Source organism: Cylas formicarius, unplaced genomic scaffold (assembly GCF_029955315.1).
Source record: "Cylas formicarius isolate icCylForm1 unplaced genomic scaffold, icCylForm1.1 PGA_scaffold_7__23_contigs__length_41026272, whole genome shotgun sequence".
Classification (NCBI taxonomy): Eukaryota; Metazoa; Arthropoda; class Insecta; order Coleoptera; family Brentidae; genus Cylas; species Cylas formicarius.
Window position 1 is genome coordinate 30,482,684 of NW_026844352.1, and position 25,878 is coordinate 30,508,561.

At 34.2% G+C, this 25,878-nt stretch overlaps 6 protein-coding genes across 9 annotated transcripts in view; 3 read left to right on the forward strand and 3 right to left on the reverse strand.

The window, feature by feature from the left end:
• LOC132705040 (CREB-binding protein) overlaps positions 1–9,488 on the forward strand; it is a 32,668-nt gene extending 23,180 nt beyond the window's left edge. For 2 of the 3 annotated variants that reach the window (XM_060675460.1, XM_060675462.1), the window contains 8 exons: positions 62–433; positions 540–731; positions 794–1,019; positions 1,080–1,319; positions 3,111–3,508; positions 3,566–3,832; positions 3,892–4,154; positions 7,771–9,488. In XM_060675460.1, coding sequence (XP_060531443.1) covers positions 62–433; positions 540–731; positions 794–1,019; positions 1,080–1,319; positions 3,111–3,508; positions 3,566–3,832; positions 3,892–4,154; positions 7,771–8,008 — 2,196 coding nt within the window. In that variant the 3' untranslated portion in view covers positions 8,009–9,488. The remainder of the gene's footprint in view (positions 1–61; positions 434–539; positions 732–793; positions 1,020–1,079; positions 1,320–3,110; positions 3,509–3,565; positions 3,833–3,891; positions 4,155–7,770) is intronic. The other variant, XM_060675461.1, reaches the window with a different exon arrangement.
• Positions 9,489–9,611: 123 nt separating this feature from the next.
• Positions 9,612–10,408, reverse strand: LOC132705043 (small ribosomal subunit protein eS10-like). Its single transcript, XM_060675465.1, has 3 exons — positions 10,335–10,408; positions 9,984–10,184; positions 9,612–9,918 (listed from the first exon to the last, which is right to left on the reverse strand). The coding sequence occupies exons 2-3, from the start codon at positions 10,181–10,183 to the stop codon at positions 9,645–9,647; spliced, it is 474 nt and encodes a 157-aa protein (XP_060531448.1). The 5' UTR covers position 10,184; positions 10,335–10,408; the 3' UTR covers positions 9,612–9,644.
• Positions 10,409–12,416: 2,008 nt separating this feature from the next.
• Positions 12,417–14,716, reverse strand: LOC132705046 (ESF1 homolog). The gene is made up of 3 exons (XM_060675470.1): positions 14,063–14,716; positions 13,554–14,012; positions 12,417–13,498 (listed from the first exon to the last, which is right to left on the reverse strand). Exons 1-3 carry the CDS (start codon positions 14,700–14,702, stop codon positions 12,723–12,725), a joined length of 1,875 nt encoding a protein of 624 aa, XP_060531453.1. The 5' UTR covers positions 14,703–14,716; the 3' UTR covers positions 12,417–12,722.
• A 25-nt stretch (positions 14,717–14,741) lies between these two features.
• Positions 14,742–16,097, forward strand: LOC132705047 (RING finger protein 141-like). Its single transcript, XM_060675471.1, has 4 exons — positions 14,742–15,374; positions 15,436–15,657; positions 15,706–15,873; positions 15,926–16,097. The coding sequence occupies exons 1-4, from the start codon at positions 15,235–15,237 to the stop codon at positions 16,089–16,091; spliced, it is 696 nt and encodes a 231-aa protein (XP_060531454.1). The 5' UTR covers positions 14,742–15,234; the 3' UTR covers positions 16,092–16,097.
• A 188-nt stretch (positions 16,098–16,285) lies between these two features.
• Positions 16,286–19,114, reverse strand: LOC132705045 (protein SPT2 homolog). Of its 2 annotated transcripts, XM_060675469.1 has the most exons (8): positions 18,835–19,114; positions 18,677–18,737; positions 18,455–18,622; positions 18,137–18,376; positions 17,806–18,034; positions 16,765–17,481; positions 16,482–16,694; positions 16,286–16,421 (listed from the first exon to the last, which is right to left on the reverse strand). In XM_060675469.1, the coding sequence occupies exons 2-8, from the start codon at positions 18,734–18,736 to the stop codon at positions 16,333–16,335; spliced, it is 1,716 nt and encodes a 571-aa protein (XP_060531452.1). In that variant the 5' UTR covers position 18,737; positions 18,835–19,114; the 3' UTR covers positions 16,286–16,332. The 2 variants fall into 2 exon arrangements, with proteins under 2 accessions (XP_060531452.1, XP_060531451.1); XM_060675468.1 differs by having other exon boundaries at positions 18,677–19,114.
• An 861-nt stretch (positions 19,115–19,975) lies between these two features.
• On the forward strand, positions 19,976–25,870 carry LOC132705530 (vam6/Vps39-like protein). The gene is made up of 11 exons (XM_060676153.1): positions 19,976–20,453; positions 20,509–20,679; positions 20,746–20,846; positions 20,900–21,103; positions 21,211–21,441; positions 21,664–21,861; positions 22,212–22,502; positions 22,551–22,928; positions 23,115–23,552; positions 25,039–25,421; positions 25,479–25,870. The coding sequence occupies exons 1-11, from the start codon at positions 20,384–20,386 to the stop codon at positions 25,540–25,542; spliced, it is 2,529 nt and encodes an 842-aa protein (XP_060532136.1). The 5' UTR covers positions 19,976–20,383; the 3' UTR covers positions 25,543–25,870.
• The last annotated feature ends 8 nt before the right edge of the window (positions 25,871–25,878 follow it).

A 25,878-nucleotide genomic window follows, 5' to 3' on the forward strand; every position in this document is an offset into this window, starting at 1 on the left:
CGTAGGGTGCTTTAAAGATGATTCTATCAAAACTTCAATAAACAAAGCACATCGATTTTAGCCAATCCAAGACCCAGATCCGTTTATCGCATGCGACCTTATGGACGGTCGCGACGCTTTTCTCACCCTCGCTCGCGAAAAGCATTTTGAGTTCTCGTCGCTACGTCGCGCCAAATACAGTACAATGTCAATGTTGTATGAGCTGCACAACCAAGGCCAGGATAAGTTTATTTACACGTGCAACTCGTGCAAGTCCAATGTCGAAACCCGCTACCACTGTACGCAATGCGAGGACTTTGACCTCTGCGTGCCATGCTATGAAAAAGAGGGCCACCCGCATCGCATGGAGAAACTTGGCTTGGGGCTGGACGATGCTAGCTCGCCAAGCGACAACAAGGCCAATCCAAATGAGATCAGGAAGTTGTCAATCCAGGTAAACCTGATAGCAAATCTTTTTGTTATCAGATTTTTTCGAATTTCGTAATTCGAATAATGCTTGTACAGTTATAAACCTTTCTTTAAATGTAATTTATTTGCAGAGGTGCATTCAATCATTGGTGCACGCCTGTCAATGCCGAGACGCCAACTGCCGATTGCCCAGTTGTCAGAAGATGAAACGCGTGGTGCAGCACACAAAAGTGTGCAAGAGGAAAACAAACGGTGGTTGTCCTATTTGCAAGCAACTTATTGCCTTGTGCTGCTATCATGCTAAAAATTGCCAAGAGACCAAGGTAAAATTAAAGTGTGTAGTCAGTATGAGTAGTTGTGTTAATGGTCTTTTTTTCCATTTTAGTGCCCAGTGCCATTCTGTCCGAATATAAAGTACAAATTAAAGCAACAACAGCTTCAGCAAAGATTACAACAAGCCCAATTGCTGAGAAGACGTATGGCGGTTATGTCGAGGACCACCCCTACAACCAGTGCTATGCCCGGGGCAAACAGTAGCGTGCCCATGGGGGTGGGCAATGTACAGCAGGTGATGCCCGGGGCGATAAGTCCCGCCGGCGGAATGAATTCAGGTATGAATAGTCATTGACTGCAATCTTTTTTCTGTATTGCAGTCGATTTTTTTTCTTTAGGGCTGGCCAACCCGGCGATGGGCATTCAGTCTCCGCATCCACCGGGCATTGGTCTAAAACCGGGAACCCAAACCCCGCCCGCCAATGTGCTGCAAGTGGTCAAGCAAGTCCAGGAGGAAGCTGCCCGTCAACAAGCGCCGCATGTTGGCTATGGCAAAGTGACGCCTGGCCAAGTCGGAGGGCAAAATATGCCGCCTCCGCCTATAGCTCGTATGGGAGGTCATCTTAGTGGAGCTCAAGGTAAAACCACGTTAATTGCTTATATTAAGCTACTTCTACTATTTATTTCTACAATTAAATTAGAACAAAATATATTCAGATTTTCACATTTATTTATTTATTTATTGGTTTATGACAGCTGTTTCTGCAACACCGTGCCTTTTATCAAATACAAAATATGACCATATTCCGATACATATATAAAAACAGGTAATAATAGATTTTTAGTTTTTAGTATCGGGTTGTAAATTTAGTTTAACAACGGAGACGCATTTAAATCCAATTGGTCATTAAGTAATAGATCTAATTATTCGTTAATTTAGTTTTTTACTCTTTAATTCATTATGTAAAATATCAAAATTATCGTTAAACTTGTTCATTTCTGAATTCAAATTTTATTCAAATTCATATTTAAAATCTGAACTTTACTTTTATAGTCACTTTTATATATTCGTTCGTTAATGCGTTTCTTAAATGTTCGTTCTACCTGTTTGTCCGATATAAATTTTGGGACATGATTCACATTTCAACTTGTACACCCCACATTTTTGAGTTTTTCCTAATTTAGTTTTGTTGTTTTTGAAAAAAGGTCCTATGGCGTTTTCATGTTTAAAAGCAATCAAGAACAATTTAGATAGATGCTTCGAAATTTTCTTGCTAGGTTCTCCTATGTGTCTTATTGGTTCATAGTAATTTGAAACTGCTTTTTAGTTACAATGTTAAAGAGGGATCATAACTATTGTTAAAAATTATTTGTTTTATAATATTTAATACTTTTTCCAAATTTTTCTAGAAAGTGATAATAAAAGCATAAAAGGCAGCAATTTTGTGTGTGTAAGGGTAATTTGAGTTATTATGTATTATTGTGTCCGTGTGTGAGGGTTTATGGTAAATGGAAAAATCTAATTTGTTCTGTGGTTTAGTTAATAGTTAAGTCCAGAAAGGTTAAAGAGTTATCCAGTTCCGTCTCTATGGTAAATTTTATACAGTTATGTATGGAGTTAAATGATTCAAAAAAGACTGCAGGTGTCTCCCTGTTCCAGTGAAACAAGCAAAAACATCCTCTACGTATCTATACCACCAAGGAAATCTTTTATTCACAGGAGGTTTTCTGCAAGTAGTAGACTAAGTGGGTTTCCCATAATGAATCCTTTTTTAGCAATATAAAATTGACCAAGAAATAATAAATAATATTTGTCTGAATAAAGCATTAAACTATCTAGCAAGTTTTGTTTTATGATGTGATTGAGTGAGAACATTGTCTATCAACGAATCGAACAAATTTTTGATAACATATGTAGGTTTAAAGGCAATATGATATTCTAAAATTTTTATTAATCTTGTTGAAAGTTTAACTGAACAAGCTGTTACAAAGAAACTACTGGCCTAACCGTACACTGGTAATTAAAAATCTATTACGACCTGTTTATATGTGTGCCTCAGGTCTCTACCTTTCACCAATATGGGAATCAGTCATCCAAGACTGTGTTTATGCCCCTCATTTAGCTCCGCCCGCCTCAAACAATATATAAGCAGGTACAGAGTAAAATGCGAGCCAGTTTCAGTCAAGCTCTGAAGAAGCCAACTGGATGATTGATGAAACGTTAGCTAGTTCGAGTCAACAAAAACCGACGCAGGAGGAATCCAGAAGTTTCATAAAAAGTATTCCAGTAGCCTGTGGAAGTTTCTTTAAAAAGTCCAACGATTTATTTTATAAAATAGAAATTTACTTAAAAAAAAAATCCATAATTTTTTAAATAATTTTAAAGGAAAAATCATTTTAAAGCATATATTATTTTTTATCATCTCTAGGCGGAAATCTACTTCCTATGGAGCAGTGGCAACAAAGGTATCCGGGCGGCGTAGGTCCGAGCATACGACAACCTGCGGGTCAACCAATGCAGCAGGGCGCCGCAGGAGTAGGTGCCGGTCAAATGGGACAGCCTGGGCCGCCGAATATGCAAGCGACTGCTGCCGGTCAACCCGGTGTCGCGGGATTAGTGAGACCCGGCGCGACGGGGGCCTCACCTAACGCGGTAGGCCCAATGGGCAGTACCGTTAGCGCCGCGGGTAACATGCTTCAGAAGCAGGCGTTGCAGCAGCTCATGCACACCTTAAGGTCACCACATAGCCCCGAACAGCAACAGCAGATCCTGTCGATACTCAAGGCCAATCCGCAGCTGATGGCGGCATTTATCAAGCAGCGGCAGGTAATACCTGTTTTGGACAGCCCCCTAGATTATGTACCTATCAAAAATGTTCTTCAGGCCCAAGCTCAGCAAATGCAAGGAGGTGGCGCGAATCCCTCCCAACAACAACTCCAACACATGCTGAATACGCAGAATCCTGCTGCCCAGCAGCAGCACCCTAATCGCATGGCGACCATCCAAGGTGGCCTGTTGAACCAGGCCCAACCGAGTCTGCCTCAGGGACCGGGCGGTCCCGGTCAACCTCTGACGCAGCAGCAGCAACAGCAACAGCAGTGGTACAAACATCAGCAGCTCTTGGCGATGCAAAGGCAACAGCAACAACAGGTAAAACTTTAAAGTTGAATCTGTCGCTCGATGTTCATAACATGTTTTGAAACAATCAGCAGCAGCAGCAAGTGGCCCAGCAGCAGGGATTCCAACAGCCGGGCGCGTGTTCTTCCTACCAGCAGAGGTTGCCCGCGATCAGGCAACCCCACATGGGCTACAATTCGTTTGGGGAGCAGCAGTACTCCCCAATGCAGGGTCTGAAGCCGACACCGCCGCCTGTACAGTCGCCTCAGGGCGTCATGGGACCACCGCAAGGTCAGGGAATTTCGTCAGTACAGCAACAACTCATGCAGAGCGTGCGCAGCCCGCCCCCCATAAGGTAAACTAAATTGCAGTTATTTTTTTTTGTAGCAAACTTGTAGCTATTATGATAATTAATTGAAAGCATTATGGTGCAGTGTTGGTTTGTTCAGGTTTGAATGAAAGGCAAATAATTGAGTGCAAAAAAAATCCAAAAATAATCGGAAATATAAATATTAAATTGAATCAAACTGAAACTAAAAGATTGCTAAATATAAATATATTTAAAAAAGCTGCTCCTTTATAGGTATAATTTCAAATGGGAAATAATAGAACAAAACGTAACTTATGTTAATAGGTTTGTTGAACCTCTGCGAAGATCTTTGATGCCATGCAGAGCGATCATACTATTTTGTCTACTAGAGAGAACATTGCTAATCATATCAATTCAAAGCTGCAAAAAATAATTTTGCGGCGGCGATTTAAATGCCAAAGTAGGCAAGGAAGAAATAGCGAAAGTTATTGGAAGATATGGGCGAAGAACGAATTAATAAAAACGGGGAACGTCTTGCGAACATGGACATGAAAATAATGAATGGATTTTATCCACACAAAGGCATTCATAAGTTCTCCTGGGAACAACCAAAGGAAAATTAGCATCAATAATAGATTACTTCATTCAAACAAAGGACGTGAGGGTAAATCGTGAAGCCCAATGTGGATCGAACCATGATCCACTAGTGGCAACAATAATAATAAATTATAGGAAAAGCCAAACGTCGGAAAATCATGAACACTCTAAAACCGATAAAAAATATCATTTAGAGAGGCTAGCACCAGAATCGGTTCAGTTTTTATACAAACTAAGGCTAGCGACGAGACTTGGCAGAAATGAAGGAAAACGAAACTACCGAAGAAGAATATGAGCAGGCGACCAAAGAAGCTTTGGGACTGAATCATAGAGACAAAGAAAAACAGCCGGAGTTGTGCTCGGAAAAACCAAAGGGGAAAGTTGAGCAAAAGAAAAGAGTTTATCATAACTAGCCAAACACGAAAAATCCGGAAGACCGTGAAATTTATCTTCAACTAAGCAGAGAAGCCAAAAAGAAGTTGCCAAAAGAAAGAATGAAATATGGGAGAAAAAGTGTGAAAACATAGAAAGATACTTAGGAGGAACGAGAGTAACACAGGCCTGGAAGTTTTTGAAAAGTCTCAGAAAAAAAAGTATATAACGAATGTTAACTTCATTGAAAAGAATAAATGGGATTAACACTACAAATCAGTACTGACGGAACATAAGATACAATTTTTGGGAGTACTAAACAGGATAATAAACAAAAAATGACAGCAAATGTAATTGTTGACTGCCATAAAGTTATAGGTGTGATAATATACCGGGTGGCGTACAAGGGATGGATTATTAGAAGTATCTAGGGAATGGACCAAGGGATTTACTTTAAATTGTACAGTTTGTTGGTGGGTTCCTGTAAAGTACGCAGTTTTGCCGCTTCTATATAAACGTTTCAACATCTTGCTTAGTTTAAATGACGGGAGTTCTATAAACACGGTTTATTGAGTTTCATAATAGCACACTTTGTATATTCTTTCATTTTCGAATTCAGGGAGAGAAACTAACCCAATTTTGTTCAAGTTTCCCTCTGCGTACCTCTTTGAAATAAAAATAATTTTCATGATTTTTACGTAACACCGTCATTTCGAAGAAAGTTATGCACATAGAATAAACTCCGTAAAAATTAATTTTCGTTTAATTTTAGTTTCTTTCCAAATATTTCGGCCTGTTTCGACATCCATTTTAATTATAATAATCTGACAAAATTATTAAAGGTTGACCTTTTTTAAATTGTTACTCTGTTCACAAAGAAGACTTTGGAGTTTTGGTCAAGCTCCAAAAATAAATTGGAGCAAAATAATAACTCAACAAAAGTAATTATGAACTTATTTATAATTTATGGTCAATCTAATAAGAAAATTAGCGGAACATGTCGAAGTTCTAATGAGAAGTGCTCTATGTTGCATCCTGTTGATAATAAAAAGTTTTGAATTGAAAATAATTATATAAATAGCGGATGTACATGATAGAATCGAGCATTTGACGACCAATCAAGAAAGCGAATCTAGCTTATTTTGAAGTTGACCCCGAATCGTCTCAACTTTATGTCGAAGAAGATTTACGCGGAGATAGATTCAGACGATTTTGAGAACTATAAAATGCAAAAACCGAATTTTGTGCCGCGCTTTTAATTAAATGCCAGGAAGTTGATATTTTATGGGCAGACTTATATGAACAGATGAATCAAAATTTAGCAAGGATGGACATTGTAATGGCAGAAATAAATATTTTTGGATCGCTAAAAATCCTCATATTGATAGAGAAACTGGTTTCCAACAAAAATTTGGTTTCAATTTTATATCTTTAATTTTGGTTTGTTTTCTTCTTAAATCAATATTTGCAATTTGGCTGATTTTAAAACTTTTTTTATTATTATTTTTATCATGGGATTTACAAAAACCTTGATGGCTTTAATGTAGACTTGATTCGATAAAATATCTTTCAATCCTTAAAAACTTTTTGTTATTCATAAGCTTCAACGTAAGTGCTTGTTACACGTTCTTGTCAACAGCGCAACCTAGCAATTTATTTCTCGTATCTGTTTGGATTATTATCGTCGGAGGCCGAAAAATAGCGAAATAGTTTGAAACAAACGCAAATGAAATGAAAATGAGGTTATACGAAGTTCATTCTGTCTATGTGCGAAATTTTCTTCGTAATATTACGTAAAAATCATGAAAATTAATTTTTATTTCAAAGACGTTACGAGAAACTTGAACAATTCGAAAATGAAAGAATGTACAGGGTGTTTAAAAAATCAATAAATCGTGTGTCTACAACTGTCATATAAACTCTTATCATTGAAACACCTTCTAAGTTTCGTCTAAAATGGAAATGTGCAGGAACGAATGCCTAAGCCCCCAGAAACTGTCTGGAAAAGTTAGACTTTTCGCCTAATTAAACCACGGAACTATTAAGATTTCGTCAAGTTTTCCAAATTGCTTAAAAATCGAGGAAATTATTTTTTATAAACCTGAACAAAATCTAATTTCTTGAGTCGAGTTTACAAACGAAATTATATACAGAGGGTACCATTTACACTAAGCAAGATGTTGCAACGTTTATATAGAAGCGGCAGCACTGCATACTTGAAAATATTTTATACCGATAGAGCACATGACCCTGTATAATTCAATCTATGTGATCTCCTATCAGGTCATATTAATATAGATAACATTAGAGTTACCATAGTCAGATTTGGAGAAAAATAGATGTGGTCCTGAAAATATTTCAGTTGTACAAGGATATTTTAATGTTTTATCTACTGTTCCCTTTAAAATACCCAATTATGCATTGATTAAGCATGCGCAAAGTGTCACTTAAAGATATCGGCTTCGTTAATCACTGTTGAGTCATTTCGAACGTTTCCAATACTTTGGTCAAGGCTTTGGGAGCGATTCGAGGCTTTTGGTAGGTTGTAGCCATTGCTATTTCGACATTTGTCACTTCTGATTGAGTCATCATACTAATGTTAGCGGCCTTATTAAATAAATATTAATAATAAAGAATAACCGTCAACTGAATGGCAGTTTGTTATATGGGCAACTACTTTTTCTAATTTTAGAAGTCCGCAACCGAGCCCATCGCGACCTTCCGTATCGCCACGAAACCAGGCTGTGTCGAGCCCGCGAGGGCCCCAACCTTCACCTCATGATCTCGCATCTTCCGAAATGTTACTGGGCCAAAACCACACGAGCACGCTGCACCCACACGCTAGTCCAGCCGGAACGGCCAGTCAAGACAGCGAAGTACCTCCCATGACCCCTCAGGATCAGTTGAGCAAATTCGTGGAGCAGCTTTAGTGGTGCCGGGCGCTGTTAGCCTCATATAATACGGTCCCGAACGAATGACTGTCCAGCTGGTGGAAAACCTTAGGGTCAGTCAGGATGCAAACCATAAAACTAGCTATGAGTAGCTAGGATAAAGTGACAGCAAGTTGAAAAAAATAGAAAAACAAATTGGAGTGATTACTGTACAAACCATGTCATGATAACGAGTGATAAGTTACGAGCAGCTGAGAAAATGTATATATTATATATTGTGTAGTATACGGGAAACACTTTGAAATTTTTGTAAATATGTTTCATACAAACTGTACATTTTTATGTATAATTTTTAGCAATTTAACTGTAAACGAAGAGAGAATACCTAAAAGTATTTTGGGCTTTGCGAGGCTGTGTTTTAAATATGGATTGTTACCCCGCCCACTAAAGGCATAGCTACGCAACTATTTGCTCGTTTTATACTATGTGACTTTTTTTTAGTGAAGCTGTATAGTAAAAGATAGATTCGTAAGTACTGACTGCGTGTCGGTTGCTAATATGTGATGGCGGTCTCATCCCTTATCTGGATGTTGAACACCTGTTTGTTTTTATATAATATATTTATAATTTATATATATATCATCTGTTTTTCATGTGTTACATTCCACAAGAGAGCCGTTGTGGAGTGCGTGTGCGAGAGTGCTGGCCCCGTGACAATCTTATCCAAGCCAGTGCAATAAAATGATTTAAAAAGAGGAAAACTTATTCAACACTCCCTCCTAATTTATTATTTGAACATACAACTATAATTAGATTTAAGTATTATATAAAAGAAAATATACAACATTTGAAACCTTACTATGCACTTTTTCCTTTTTTTTTTTCTTCGTGTTATTCATTCTGCAAATAATTTAATGGACCTAGCCGAAATATTGTTGTTTAGGCAAAGGTAAGTACTTTGTATGGAGAATACTGGAGGAATATAAGAAAGAAACAAAACCCCAATATTTAATTTTATTTCCGCATGCCCTTTCTGTTGGTGAAACCTATTAACCCTTTAAATATAAATATTCTTCATGATGATAAGAAGTTGTATGTGGATTATACGAAATATACATTATTGTCTTTAGACTCCAATCAGCATTTGCCTGAAAATGTTCTACTTTAGGTAAAAAAAGGGCTTAGTAATCAATAGGTGAATACCAATATTGACTTATATTCCTCATGGATTAAAGCACTCGAAAAAATAGGATCCATTGTATACAGTGCCTATCTGTTTATTTTTTGACCCAATAAAATGTTTAACTGTACTGAAAAATTAAAATATTTTAAAAGTGAATAAAAAAGTGTCTGAGCCACTTTCAACTCTCCATTGCATTGGAATATCAATATGCAGCTATTGTATTCAAAAAATTAAATAATTGAAGGCAAATAATGTATATGGTCAAATGACCAATGTCAATGACAAACATCCCCCATTTAAAATATTTACTTTTGGGAAATGTTATTGTACGCAGTCCTTTATTGAGTGTCTGAACCTCCTCTATATCATAGATCTACAGGAAAGCGAGAAAATGGTAAATCTTTCTTAAACAATATTGCCTCAGCAGACCTTTCAAAGGAACGAAAAAAATGCATAAAATGTAATTAAAAAATTATATTCCTAAATTACACTTTATTGGGCTCTGCCGCGTCCAAAACCAGGTCTGAACTCTACATCTCCAGTACCAGGACCCACATCAGCTTTTTTATCGGGACCGGGACCACCAGGTGTTCTCCTATACCCAGTCCTGTCTTCAGCGGTTTTAGGGCCACCTTCTGGTCTAATTGCTGTTGGTCTAGGCCTAGCAATATCTGTGCGCGTTTGTCTCTTTAAAGTAGATGGTACAATTTCCGGTGGCAAATGCAAAAATGTACGAAGGAATTCAATTCCCGCATTTGTTAGATACCTGTAAGACCAAATTAAAAGTAGACCAAATCAGACAAAAACTAACGCTTTCTAATATCAACTTACCAGTAATAGTGCCTCCAAGCAAATTGTTCCTTTACATAACCTTTCGATTTCAAAGATTGCAAAGCTTTAATAACCTGCAAATTTGGTATGCTTTCCAATTCGGGATGTTTTGGAGCATGGTAGTCTTTCTTTGCTACCATAACACCCTCCTTAAAGAGATACTCATAAATAGTCACCCTGTTCTTTTTTGGCATCAACATCCTACAAAAATTCAGGTTTAGTCAAACCTATGGAAAAAATTCAATGGAAATATTGTTGGGAGTGAATGTTATGATACATCAAGCGTGGTGTTTTGTATTTTAAAATTAATTATCTGAAAGGATCATTGGAATAAAAATCGAAATCACATACTTCTCCCGATTTCAAATAACTTCCCAAGGAAAAAGAAATGTCAAACACAAAAGTCAAAAGAAAAGAGATGACTGCTGACAGGTAAAATACAGAAGCGTAGTTAAACGTGTTATTTTACATATAATTTTAGGTAATACGTAAGGAATTCTTTTTTTCAAGTGTATCATTAATTTTCTATTTTATTGCAAATAGTTGAAATTAAAATGAACAAAATGTTTCCATTTAGATTTTTATAGCGTGGGCCCGTTAATATAAAATAATAGAAATATCCCTATTGCGGGCTTGCAGGGTTCATTTTTTTCTTTGGTTGGTTTTGGTTAGTTTTTGTTTTTGCCTTAGTGATAAATTTTGTGTTTCACTAATTTTAATTATTTCTTGCGGTTTCATATAAGTATAAAACGTTCAGTTAACAATTTTTTACTGAAAATTTTGCAACAGTCCCCGATATGCGAAATAACTTAAAATCAGTAAATGTGTGTTTCACTAATTTCCAATATTTATTTCAATTTGATATAAGTATAAGACATGCCGTTAACAATTTTTAACTGAAAATTTTAAATACAGTGTATTCCTGATATGCCAAACAACTCTTGCAAGAAGAAAAAAAATCGACTGGTTAACGTTCTTACATAATTTCAGTTTTCGAACAACCTATTTATATGTAGAACATATTCTTAAAGCAAATTATTTAGATTCATCATCCAAACCTCTATATTAGTTTTGAAGATACTTGGCGAATGACAATTTTCTCATTTTACATTTTGCTCTGAGATAGAAACTGACATAGACACTACAAAGCGTTATAAAGAAAAGTAGCTTGAAATCAAAATATTCTAATTCAATGAAATTTTAAAATCCAGGACCTAATTTGATTTGTTTTTATTTTAATGTGTTATTCTTGCAAAGGTGTCATTTAGCATTACTGAACTTTTCGGGGGTAAACATTCTTGTTTGGCATGCTGGATCTGGTAGTAGTACCGATAAATATTAGTGTTCACCTTGTGCCGATCTCAGGTTCATATATTGTTGTGTGATACTGATCAAATTGCATAATTTTATTAATATTTTGTTTTATCGAACCTAAAAACAATAGTTTTAGAAATAATTTGTCATTAATATTTCTCTCCCTCAAAGGTTCGGTCCTCCGTCGTTGACAAACAAATGTTGAAAGAGTTTTCGTTATCCTTTGTTGCTACTGCTACACGAGCTCTTGTTGCAAAATTTTGGCCACCCAAATTTTACACTAAGCCAAAAGCGAATCTTTAGCAAAAATCCGGTATCTTTCCTAAAGGATTTTTTTCATTTATAAACCAAATTTTTACAAAACGGCCTTAAATGTTCACGAATGTTTGTAATATTTTCTTCAGTGCACATACATTTAAGCATGAAAAGTATACGATCTGATAAGGCCTCGAAATCATCATAGTCAATATTTTGAGCTTTCATAAAGAAAAATTGGTTTTGATTACTCTTTAAGCCCTCCATAATAAGAAAAGCGAAATTTATTTATCAAAAACCCAAGTCAATTTACACCCTATACTAAAGGGATTGGTATTTTATTTTAAATTTTGTACCTATGGGCTTATAGACCAAAATTTTGGATTTTGCAATATACGGTAATATACCCCATAAGAGACAAGTAATTTGGTCCACCCTGTACAGTGTATAGGGTAAGATCCACAGTACCCTTAAACGTACAATGAATTTTTCTTAAAACAAAAAAAAGTTGGTATTTTATGTTAGTGTCCCCACTTAAAAGTAGAGAATATATTTCTATTTTTTTTTTATTATTTAATTTCATGGAAATTTGCACTTAGAAAGTTAATATCTATTTACTAAATACATGCGATATAAGTAAAAAACAATAATAAGCGGATCTACACGGTGTACGTAATATACGTAATATATAATGTTAAAATTAGTCAATTCAAGTCAAACTTTGCATGGGAGGTTGTGCATCGTGAAGGCGGTTGATTTGTTTTAACTTTGGTTTGTTTCTTTTATTGCCTTGGTCATGCCAAATCGTCGAAATTTCCCCCCTATATCTGACTCATGCGCAGTGGCCCACAATAGAGTTGAGATATAGATGAAAATACTTTAATTGACATCTTTTTGTATCGATTTTTGGCTAATATAATAGTTTGGACGAAACATTGGAATATTTTAAAAATGTAACTATTTAAGGTAGGGAGTTTTGAAACTAATTTTGGACGGGATTATTAGTTTCGCTTTTTGCTCAATAAAAAATAAATATTAGGAAACAAACCATTTTTATTGGACTCTCACTTGGTAAAATGATACAAGTTACAATAGTTCAGGGCTTTCAGTAATTTTTTTAGAATTAATTTCGCTTGCTGGTGTATAAAAAGGATTAAACCGATAACAATTTTATTGTTTTGATTTTTTTGTGTTTGACTTTCCATATTCAGTGTTATATTTCCTTTTTAATTTTTCTTTTATTAACGTTTCCATTCCCTTAGTTTTTCTAAAATGAGAATCTGATGGATCAATATTGTAATGATGACTGGTAAATAACGCTGAGAATCTTTTGTCATCAATGTTGATATTAAAGTTATCTTCAAGTTGCTTGTCCTTATGTTTTTTCTTTTTTTCCTTTTTACTGCTAGAATTATTTTCTTGTATGTCTTTAAAATTGAAGTGCTTATGATCCTCCTCTTCTTCATTGGCAACTAACAATTGTAGCTGCTTGTTATCTTCTTCATCATTAGAATCTTCTTTTACTGCACTCTTTTTTCCACTTTTTTTCTTAGATATTTTAGACTTTTTAAATTCTTCCACAAAATATGGATCATTTAAATCCACATCTGAAGGAATATCAAAATTATCTTCATCATTATCTTGATTTTTCTTCTGCCGCCGTTTATCTTTGATTTTGTTTTTGCGTTTTTCAAGATACTTTTCAAATGGTGTCCCCTCTTGCTTATTATCAATTCTGCTTTGGGTCAACTGATCTGTCTTTTCTTTAAGACCAATATCCCAAGTCATTTCAAATTCAAAATCTCGTTTCTTCTCTAGTTCATTTTCACTGATACCTTGCAGTAGTGATTTATACTTATCTATTATAGATTTGGTATCAGTCTTTATATCTGTTACTTCTTGTACTTCATTACTTATTTCATCTGCTTCTTCTTCATCACTACTTCCTAAAAATGTATTCTTCTGTTAAAGACATACCAGATTGGTGAACAATTACACTACCTGCTAAATAATTACAAAAATCATTTTCATTAAACGCATGTATTTTTCCACTATTCAGTTTTTCCGTAAATTCTAATCGCTCAGGATTGGTTTCATCCCAAGTCAAATCAACTTTAGCCTGCTGCAGAGCTGTTGTTGTAAAGAATTTAGGCTGGTATTTCTCTGGTAGAGTATAGCAAATATCTTTTGCCTTATCATCAAAGCACATATCTTCTGGAACAAATCGCAAGTCAATTTTTGTTGAGCTCGATTCATACTCCATTCTGTCACACTCGGTGTAAATTTTATTAGCTGAACTTGGACTGTCGAAAGTAATGATTGCATAGTAATATTTCAGACGATTCAATTGATATTGCCGTAATTTTTCCATATGATAATGAGAACCTTCTGATTCATCTACTCCATCATTTTTGGTTTCTACTAATTCTATCGGGCCTTTAACCTCTTCATCTATCATACCTGAAAAAGTGGATGTTTAAAAGCACATATTCAGGACATTTTAAACTTACGCTTCTTTCCAAACTCTGAAGGATAAATTGCTACCGAATGTATAACACCACCACTGGGTAAAAATGAGTTAAAAAGCACCATAAGATCAACTGCGCTAATGCGGTCCCAGTCCAAATTACAAGCAGCTAATCTAGATGTGGCTTCTTCAGTTGTATCTGCTTCACCATCTAATTCACCCCATTTATGATCAAATTGAATGTTTTCTATATCCTCATCCGATTCTTCATCATCAGAAGAACTATCTGAACACAGCTTTCCTTCACCTCTGGCATAATCAACTGAGAGATCTCTCAATTTAGATTTTACGTAGCCTGATAAATCTTTGTCACTTTTATGATTAATATTCAGCTCTCCTTTATCATTTTCTGAATCTGATTGATCCAACGTTAAAGGATACTTTCCAATATCTTCCTGATCATTTTCTGAGTCTTCAGAACTAAGATTGTAGTATTTTTCCAGATCCTCTTTGGAGTGTTTTTTTATAGGTCTACCTCGTTTGTCTGTTGAATACGTTGAGTGGAAGTTCTTATCTGTAAACATAGATTTGAATCGTTGGTCTATTTTCATTTTATTCTGCCCTTTTGGAATCCTCCTAAATTTAGGATCTTTAATAATATTAGAGAAACGGGGATCTGCCATTATATTTAATAAAGTTTTATATCACTGCTCAAATTTAACCTAACAATTTTGTATGAGTTCCGACTTCACCATTGATAATAGGATGGTCAATAGTGTATATAGGTCAAAAATTCGTTGAGTAAAATTTTATATGTAGTTTGTTTAAATAACCGTAAAAAATAAACCATTTCGAAATATCAATCAAGTTTATATATTAATTATATTAGTCCACACAATATAATTAAAAATTTCTACACAAACTTTTAAACGACAAACGCTTAAGTTATATCATAAACTTGAATAACTAAAGGTAAAGGTAGGGACAAAAACGTTTTTCCTTCGGCTTATTTTTATTGATTGATCTTTTTGAGCCCTCCACCCTCGCAAAACTAAGACTCTTCATGCTCCCTAATGACTCAAATTTATAGCTGTCCTACTATAGATAACCTATTGTATGACTAAGGTTATCTGTTGGTTATAAATTTTATTCCTTATTGAAAGGTTTAGAGATAGATGTAAGGTATTTAGAGATCAAACAAAATAATGCTCTAGCATGGGAGGCGCAACTTCTGGCCTTGGAGAGACGTTTTCTCGGGTGTTAAATGATGAGCCTATATTTACTTTGCTATCAGAGGAAATTAATAATCTTTCTTATGAGGATCTTTTGAAGCTATTATCTGAAATGAATCATTTGTAAGTATATAGGTATCCACAGAATCGTAAATATCAGCTTTAAGAACTGTTTGATTTCCAGATCGAAAAAATGTTTAGATTCAAATGGGCATCAATTAGTATTTATGGTGAAAAAAGAGACAGACTCCACTATATTCTGGAGAGCTACTATTCAGATTGCTTGTGTCAAAATCAATGCTGACACACAAGAAGTCGTTAGTTACAGACTTCTAAGTTTAAGCCAATTTATGAAAATTTTCAAAACCCTCAGCTGCCAAAATTTAGCAGCTGAACATAGTCAATGGTATTAATATTCAAAACTGGTTATACAAATAGTAAAAGCTTATTTTAGCTGTACAAGTTCTAATTCCGAAAAGTTAAACATTTCAAAAATTTTGGATAATATTAATGAAAGCTCAAATTCTCACAGCTCAGAGGAATGTTGTATCTGTTTCGAAAGGAAACAAGAACTGACTCTACCTTGTGCACACAGTTATTGCCTGCAATGCATAGAAGAATGGTAAAAGGACTCATCTTTTCAGTATGTATACAAATTCATTGTGACTATTTAGGAATGAAGCTCATGACACCTGTCCTATATGCAGAGAAAGATTGCAGAGTAGAGATGAATCGTGGATAATTTCGGAGGTACCCAAAGCTGAAGATATCAGTAAGGAAATCCGGGACAATCTCTTAGAACTTGCAGATGATAAACCATCTGTCTGCAGCCCTTCTTAAACAGTTAATTACAAGAAAATAATGTATGGTTGAATATTATCGATTGCACAAAATATTTAAATGAGCAATTATGATATTCCTAGATAGGATAATTCCAATGATCTATTGTAACCCAGAACCCAAATGTTTGTATAAATAGTGTATTTAATACTTTACCCACTGTTTATGTTATATATAATTACAAATAAAAGCATAATAAACTACATCGAAAACTAAGTATCACATTAAGTTGAAAAAACCCTTAGCGCTGTTTGAGCTTTTTCTTCATGAGAGCTTTTCTCCTCTTTTCCTCTTTTTCCTTTTTTATATCTTCTAAATCTTCAAATATACCTAAAGAAAAAAAATATATATCACAGAAAACTTAATCAAGATCATAAATTATTTCATTACCAATTTTGGCACTTTTAATTTCCTCTCTCATTTGCTGAGCGAAACTACTTTCCATATTATCAACATCATCATCAATACCCCTATATTTTGACTTGTCATAACCAAAAATTTCTTTAATATAGCTGGAATAATTTTCTTCGCCTTCGGGGCCATCGTCAATAAAATCATCCAATTCGGAATCATATTCTTCTTCATCATCATCTATTATACGTCCTGTAAAAATGTGGCTTTATTTGTAAAAGAAAGAAATTAAAGAAAAAAGATTGTTAAAATTAGTACTTACGCTTGCTAGGAGGTATTAATTGTTTCTTTTTATTCAAGAGGTCGATTTGTTTTACATGTGGTGGCAAACGAGTAAGCTTGTCATCTTTAGGTAGAATTGGCTTGGAATGATTCTCTGTAGGTCTTGACTTCTTAGGTAATAAACCTTTGGTCGAAGACTCATTTGGTTTTAAATTGCCAGTAGCAATTGATTTTATATAATTTGCTTGAGGCTTTTGACTGAATAGCTTTGACTCTACCTTCCCCTTATCAGAGAGAGGACGAGTAGTTTTTTTAGTATTAATTTCCTTTGAGATGTTATTACTTTTGACAGAAACCTTCTTTCCACTGGTGGCAGAAGAACCTTGTGCCTCAAGTTGAATAATTGCCTTCATGGTCTTATTATTTAAAGTTTGTTGTTTTTTAACTCCATCATTAGGTTTTGCCACAGGTCTGTTTTCTGAGGTGACCTTTAAATTTTGAGATTTTAGCATTTTCTCAGAATCAGATAAGGTCTTAGCATGTGGCTTTTCAGATCTTGTTTTCTCAATCACTTGCTTTTTATTTAACAATGCTTTCTCCAGCACAGAAGGTACCTTGCCTTCACGCCTTTCTCTCCATTCCCTTTCTCGTTCAGCTTCCTTTTTTTGCTTTTTAGTTAATAATTTTTCTTCCTCTTTTGGCTTCTGCTCAACAACTATTGGCTCAAATTGTTTTTTTTCAGCAATCTTCAGCAGATCTGTGAGACAATTTATTCATTAGGATAAAGGTAAATTTAAATAGTTAAATAAGAACAAACATTGTTCAGATTTTCACATAAATATATTTAAATGACAGCTGTTTCGGCAATACCGTGCCTTTATCAAATGCGAATATCAAACGGTACCGATGTTTACAAATATATTTATATGAAAATCTGAACGTTTGTTCTTATTTAACTATTTTAAATGCATTTTCATCAAGTAAAAGCCACTTCAGTACAAGTAAATATAAATATTATTACCAAACTAAATACACAAATTAATCTGTTCAAACTGTCTTAACTTTCAGCTTATGCACTTACCAGTAAAACTCATAGGGGGTGGGACAGGTTTAGATTTTGGCTTAGATTTATTCACAGTTTCAGTGTGGAATTCCATTTCTGCAATTTGCTCATCATTTCCACCATCTTCCTCATGGCCTTCATTCTCTTTGCGTTTTCTTTTCCGCCTCTGAGGATGCATTGCTTCATCTCGCTCCTTCTCTAAGGCTGCCTTTACCCTATCTTTGGTGCCATTTAAATTTGTACTCACCTAGTAATAAATTTTGCAGTACTTCAATAAAATACTTTAATCGAAAATCATAATATAAAATATTACTAAATTTTTTTTGGGAGCTATTATAATGTACACCACCTTTTTTTTAAATAGTTTAAATTTCGGTTCTTCAGGCATATCTTTGTATTTTTCCATCATTTTTTCATAAAATGCAGATGCTTCCTGAGAGACATATCCATAATCATCCTCATCTGGTTGCTCTGTTCCAGCTCTGGTTACTGCTGTGTGTTGTTTATCAACTGCATCTTCAATTACAGCTTGATTTGCAGATTTTGTTCTTTTCAACATAACATTTACACGCCGAGTTGCCTTTTTATCCTTAAAAAGAAGACAGTAGCAAATAACATTTGATAAAGACAAACTGAATAATTATGTGAATTAAAGAAACAAAGAAACCTGTGCCCTGAGAGCTAAGAGTTCCTCTTTCTTGCGTTGGGCCTCTTCAGCTCTTTTTTTTTCCTCAGCTTCTTTCTTTTCCAAAAACTTCTTGACATTTATAGAAACTTCCTTTGTATTTTTTTGCAACTTTTTAGGAGGTTCGAACCTGGTGCTGTAATATCTGACCTAAATAATAAACACTATTCAACAATATGTGAAAGAAAAATTTAGAGCACTTACACCTCCCGCAGAAGTTTGGTCATTTTTTTGGGCTGTGTGTAATAGTTTGCAAAAATCCATACTGAAAGGAGGTGTAAATAAAAATTATATATTTATAAATTATCAATTGGAAAAAACATAACATCTACATCACACAGTAACAGCAGATTGACATTAACCTTATAAAATGCTTTAAGTCAATTGAATATAGAGAGTAGCCAAATTATTAACGCTCCATAGGCGAATTTGCAATTTCGTTTTTGGTTTAAGTTATTGGCAAACAGATCTTTTTTGTAAAAGGTTATTTCTTGAATGTCACTATGCAGTTTATTGACATTCCTAAAAAAAATATTGGATTGCTTGGGATGTTTTGGGAATAAATACAAAGTGCACAACAAGTACACTTCCTCTCCGGTCAGCCAGACCAACGAAAGCTTACGTGAAGTACTGCAGTTTACGTTTTTAGTATATTTAGAAATTTTAACTGTGGGTGCTAACCTAATGTCATCCAATTGCGCCGTGTTGCCAAACTGCTATATTTATTCGATTTAACAATGAAATTAAAAAAAAAAACGCAAAATTGTAGATGTTTTATAAAAAAAAACTCCAACATCTCCCATTCAAAAGAATTTGGCATTCTCTGAGTTTTTCTAATTCACTTTAAAACTTGAGTTGTACGTTTCACTATTACTTTGCTAGAGTGTACATAGTTGACTACTTATTGTAGTTATAGTTATAGTTCTTAAGATGATATTGTCTTCTAAATGGTTGTTATTCTGTTAGACAATAAGGATTATTATTATTATTATTATTATTATTATTATTATTATTATTATTATTATTATTATTTATATTATACAAAAATAATGGATGAACAAAATTTCTTAAAGAACCATGGTTGAAACTGACAATTTTGGTCTCTATGGCACATCCACTAAAAACGTAAACTGCTGGATTAACCGTGACTTATAATTACCCGACCGCGACTCAATGACCTAGGGAAGATAGGTAAATCGGCGGTTTATTTTCGTTACTTTAGCGCAAGCAATGACGTCACCTATTTTCCGCAAAACATGTTTTATATGTTATTTGTTATAGTTTAGTCTTTTGATGCTATGATTTATACTCTTTATTTAAACAAATTAGCACGAAAGGCAAACTTTTATTACAGAACATAACATAACATAACATAATATTTGTCTTCAGAAAGGGTGCTAAGACGTCATATATCGGTGACCGGTATTACGAACTCATTGTTACAGGAAATAACTATCCTTTTCTGGTTACCATCTTTGGTTGCGACCGCCCCTTTTTGACGTTGTAGCAAGAACTTCATACTTCACAGCAGATTACGTTTTATTCGCTTTGTTGATAGTTCCATGGTTGCGCAGCTGTATGCGAATAGTATTATCTCTCTAAAGTTCCATGATTGCCCAAGCATATTTGTTTACGAATTCATTCATATGTTTTTTGTTATTCTGCTGTCGCCGGTTTTCCTTATGTTGTGTTAAAAAGCTAATATAGTCTATTTTCACGTAATTAAACAATTAGCTGGAGTTTCAGCCGATCCATGAATGTTTAAATAAGATTGTGGTTAATGGAATGATTAAAAAATTATTAAAAAAAACTGTTTCGTAAGGGAAATTTGGATTAAAAACAGCAGTGCTTTAGTGGACATTAAGAGTATACTTAAAATAGTAATTCATAACTGACATACCTTAAACCAATATGCATGAAGCTTATCAAGTATCCTCTTTAATTAAATTCTCTCATCAAGTGGAATCCATAACTGCATATGGTAAACGCTTTACTAATAATCCTTTAATATTCGTGTATGTCCGGAATGATTTTAGGTGAAACTTTATTGGTTGGAACTAGACAAGGACATTTGTTTATGTATAGTTTAACAAAAAACAATTCAAAATGGGAACTCACATTGATGCGGTACAATAAGTCTTTTAGTAAGAAGACTATACAACAACTTGAAGTAATTCCTGAACAAAATTTACTTTTGAGTCTTACTGGTAAGAACATGACATACTGATGAAATTGCATAACCTTTTACCTTTAATTCTGCTTCATATTTTAAGATAATTTAGTACAACTTCATGATATCAATGCAATTAATTTTACCACCCTGCATCAAATACATAGGAGTCAAGGGGCAACATTCTTTGCTGTGAATATTAATGTAAGCTATGTATGTTAAATATAAGGATAAATCATAAAGCTTTTTGTGGGCAGAAACAAACATCCCTGACCGGAGATACACATTTATTGGTTCGTTTAGCAGTGTCAGTGAAAAGAAAGATTCAGCTGTATTATTTGAAAAACAATGAATTTCTGAAACTTATGGAGGATATTTCTTTATCAGATGTGCCAAAATGCTTTGCTTGGTGTGGCACCGCTATATGTATTGGATACCGAGATGAATACTCCCTGTTGCAGGTAATTGCAATAGTATTTATTTTTTTAGTTATTTAATTTTTTTTTTTTTTAATAATATTGAAATTTTAAATTGTAGTAAAAAGATAAAAGCTTGAGAATTATTTTAGCTCCAGGACAAACAAACTGATTTGTTTCCTCTTAGCAGTTCCAAATCAATTGAACCTTGTATAATAAAAGTAACAGATAATACATTTGCATTGTGTCGTGACAATCAAACAGTTTTGGTGAACACTGAAGGTAAAACTGAAAGGAACCAGGCCTTAAGATGGTCTGATACAGCAACAGCTTTAGCCTGGGATGAACCTTATGTTTTGGGTGTAATAAATGATTCAATAGAGGTTGGTCCCTTTTGTCGTAATCAAAAAAATTTATTAGGTTAAGTGTTTGTATTATTTTTCTTTACTTGAAAATGTCAACCTCCTCAGATAAATATTTATATTTTCAAATTCTATGTTCTTTTCTACTAACACGTGTTACACGTGGCTATTTTATATACTTTTTTGTAACACTTGTTTAATATTTGATTAACTCATTGTTCATTTGTTTATTTTCTGACTTAGGTTAACACAATTGAACAAAGTCAATTGATTCAGACACTGCCAGATATGCCAAAGGTGAGATTTGTTGTTAAATCAGAGGCAGGATTGTTATTTGCAGCCTCTCTAAGTCAAATTTGGTGTATTCAAGCTGTGGACATTGCTAGACAAAGAGAAGTCTTGGTCAACAACAAACAGTTTCAGCTGGCTCTTAAACTTACAGTAAGTTTGCTTTTTAACATATCCCACATTTTTTTTAGCGTGACCTTAGTAATTTCATTCACATTCACATAATTTTTTTTATGGCAACCCCTTGAATCTGGTCCCAATTCTAAATTAATTTAAAAGAGCTTTAAACACTTGGTACATTTGAGTAGACATTTATTTTGCTTAGTTTAATATGCATGTTATAAAAAAATCGAGCCATATAAATATATTGTATTTTGTCTAGTTTGTTTGATTTTTTTGTTTAAGAGACCATTCATGAAAAAATACACAATAAGTGAGATTACATACATTTGTGGATGATTTCTAATATAGAAATGAATCTTCCATTAGGCATTATATTGTAGCAAATCTCTAATGAGTCAGATGAAGAAAAAAAAGAAAAAATTCACCACATTCAGACCCTACTAGCTTATGACTTGTTTGCGCGGAAGCAGTTTCATGAGAGTATGAAGGAATTTTTAAAATTGGGGACTGATGCTTATGATGTTATAAGATTATTTCCTGATTTATTACCACAACAAGGTGACTATCCCGAATCCACACGCGATTTAACTGAGAAGGAATTAGAAACCAGCCGTTTGGCTTTGATAGATTACTTAACCGAAATGAGGCATAAACTTCAAGTAGACTCTCAGGTGCTTTAATCACGTATTTTAAGTTCATATTTCATCATCAGATTTTAGGGTTCTGTCAATGCAAAGGGAAACCTAAATGAAAAGAGTACCAGCAAGTCTGTAAATCAGCTCTTGCAAATCATTGATACCACTCTACTTAAATGCTATCTACAGACGAATGACGCGTTGGTGGCCCCTCTATTGCGTCGTAACCACTGTCATTTGGTTGAGACCGAAAAAATATTAAAGAAAATGGGGAAATACAACGAGCTTATCATACTGTATCAGACTAAAGGTCAACACAGAAGAGCTTTAGAACTTTTACAATCGGAGAAGAGCATTGATCGAACTATTAGCTATTTGCAACATTTGGGTACAGATAACATGGGTTTGATTATTGAATTCGCTGATTGGGTGCTCACAGAATCTCCTGAAAATGGTTTAAAGGTAAGTGAGTTGACATGGTGACAAATGTTTGAAAGAAAGATGTATACCAAATGTAAAACATGGCAAATTGAAGAGTTAAGATGCCACGCCTACGCTCAATTATTAAGGATTTTTAAATGTTTAAGTAGTCATTTTTCAGATGTTTTTCGGAAAAGAAACATTAAAGCATAAAATTTTTTCTTTAAGGTTTTTACTGAAGACATAGCCGAAGTTGAAGCAATACCCAGGCCGCGTGTGTTGGATTTCCTTCTAAAATCCCACCCGTCGGTTGTCATTACTTACTTAGAACATGTAATTTACACATGGGAGGACACTAATCCCTTATTTCACAACGCTCTTATCCATCAGTACAGAGAAAAAATTTTAAATAACGATCCTGGTATTACTGAACACACCAGAAAAAAACTCATACAATTTCTGGAGAAAAGCACTCATTATAACGCGGAAAATGTTCTCAACAGTTTTCCCACCAATAACCTGCTGGAAGAAAGGGCGTTGATATTAGGGAGATTAGGAAAGCATGAACAGGCCCTTGGATTGTATGTTAGAGCAATTGGGGATGTTCAAAAAGCAGTTGAATATTGTAAGAGAATATATGAATCTAAAGGAGTAGGATGTGATCATGTAAGTTACCAACCAATAAGTACCAACATGTACGGCGGTGGGGGTGGCCCGGTCAGAAGATAATAGTGAGACATTGCAGAGAAAAAATGCAGGGTATTTCATTAAAAAAAAATAAACAGAAAAAAAATTGTGTTCCGTAAAAAAAACAGGATGTTCAGTTTAAAAAAAAAGTTTGATTTACCACAAATTTATGAAATAATGTAAATAATTTTAAGTTGTGTTTTTTAGTAATAATAATAATAAATGAGATATATTACTTTGACACACTAATTGGAATTGATTTCCTTATAGAAGGGATCTACTTTAGTGGCCTGTGTTGATATTTTTAAAATTAAGGGGTGGTCAAACACTAAAATTAAAAGTTAAATGAAAATATTGTTGTCTTTTTTTCAAGTGAAAACGTCCCATTTTTATAATTTTATCGTAATTAGCATTAAAATAAAGGTTTTCTCTTGTAAAATTGCAATTCTCCTAACACAAAAGTTATTTAAATTTAATGCCAAACAATGATACAAATTTTTTCAAAAACAGTATCTAGATATTCAAAAACCGGCAAGACCACCATAGTGTTGACCTAATAATATATTTTTTGAAATCCATTTTACTGGATCATGCTCTAAAGGTAATTTAGTGAAGTAACTTCTTAGCGCATGTGCTTTTATTGTTTGATAAATAACATTATAACATATAGTAACTTTAGTATTTTAATAAAAATAAATCGAAATAATAAAATAACAATATCGATAACAATATAGTAATAATAAAAAATGATTAAAGTAGGTGGCACAAACCTGTGAAACAATGATTTACAAACTCACAACAATAGTGACGTCCTTGTAGTGCTCGATTGCACCATCATCGTCATAGCTAAAGTGCAAAACATAAAAGCCGTAAAGAATTTTTACACTGGAAAAACATTTTGTTACAAATTTTTCGAAATCTACGTTTTGAAATAGGGATCCATATATATAGTCGCCATTTTTTTATATTAGATACGACAAAATTATAAAAATGGGGTGTTTCTATTTGAAAAAAATGACAATGATTTTTTCATTCAAATTTTTAATGTTAGTTTTTGACCACACTGTATTTATTTATTTTTAAGATACCAGTAAGGACCACTAAAGTAGGTCTAGTAGATTTTCTACAATCAAATCAACTCTAGACATTTAACAAGGGCATTTAGTCGGAGAAATCGTTATATACTTTTAGACCTGTAAACGTCACTTTTGAAATAAAGTTGAAATATGTCGGATTTAGATATAGAATAGTATATACAAAATACGGTCTAGAAAGTTTTTAACTAAGTGTGATTTTTATGGAAAAGATTTTTTTAATATAGTGTGTCTAAAACCATATGTCATTCAAAAATCAAGAATTTTTTATATTTTTTGTTTGTGTTTCCACTCTTATTGACAGTAGATAGAACCATTGAATAAATACTTGTTTCATGTTTGGTTCAACCTTATAAGAAAAATATTTTTAGGTTTATGTGCTTTTAATTAAACTTATTTTGGATCCGGAAAGCTGGCAGTTGACTCTCCCCGGTCTAGTGCTTTCCCCAAAAACAGCCCAGCCCAACATTGATCTGGCCTTGCAATTGCTTGAAGACAATGCATTAAAATTAGACCCTATAGAAGCACTGGCTATTCTTCCAGACCATATTCCCGTTTCGCAAATCTACAAATTTCTACTCATTGCCCTTCAGAAAGTCTTTCATGACCGTCGACATACTCAATTACTGAAGGGGTTGTTGTACGCTGAACATTTACATTGCCAGGAGATGAAATTGGCGCTTCAAAGCCAACACGTTTTAGTCACTGAAATCAACGTCTGTCCGGCGTGTAAAAAACGCTTTGGAAATCAAAGGTAATAATTTGTTTACTATAATTTTTATTAAAAAAAAATTGTATAATCCTTTTCTAGCGCCGTCGTTAGGTATCCAAATGGGGACGTCGTGCATTACTCTTGTCACGAAAAGAAAACATGAACATCAAAACAGATTCTCTGCAATTGTCGCTTTAAGTACTTTATAAAAATAAATTTGTTCAAAAATGGAGGTATGTGTACTGGTCTTGATCTGGGAATTTATCTGTAGATTGTCTGACCGTAGAGTAGGATCGGTTGCCTGACGTTTCGCCAAAATTTTATCTGGTATCTTTGGAGGCTACGCCTCCACTTCAGTGCGGACACGTGGGACATGAACGCCCAGCCTCTGAAGGGGTCACATGAAATTTTGGTGATACATCAGGCAACCGATCCTACTCTAGGCTCAAACAACCAACGGATGAATACCTGGATCAACAACAGTATATATAAATCTTGT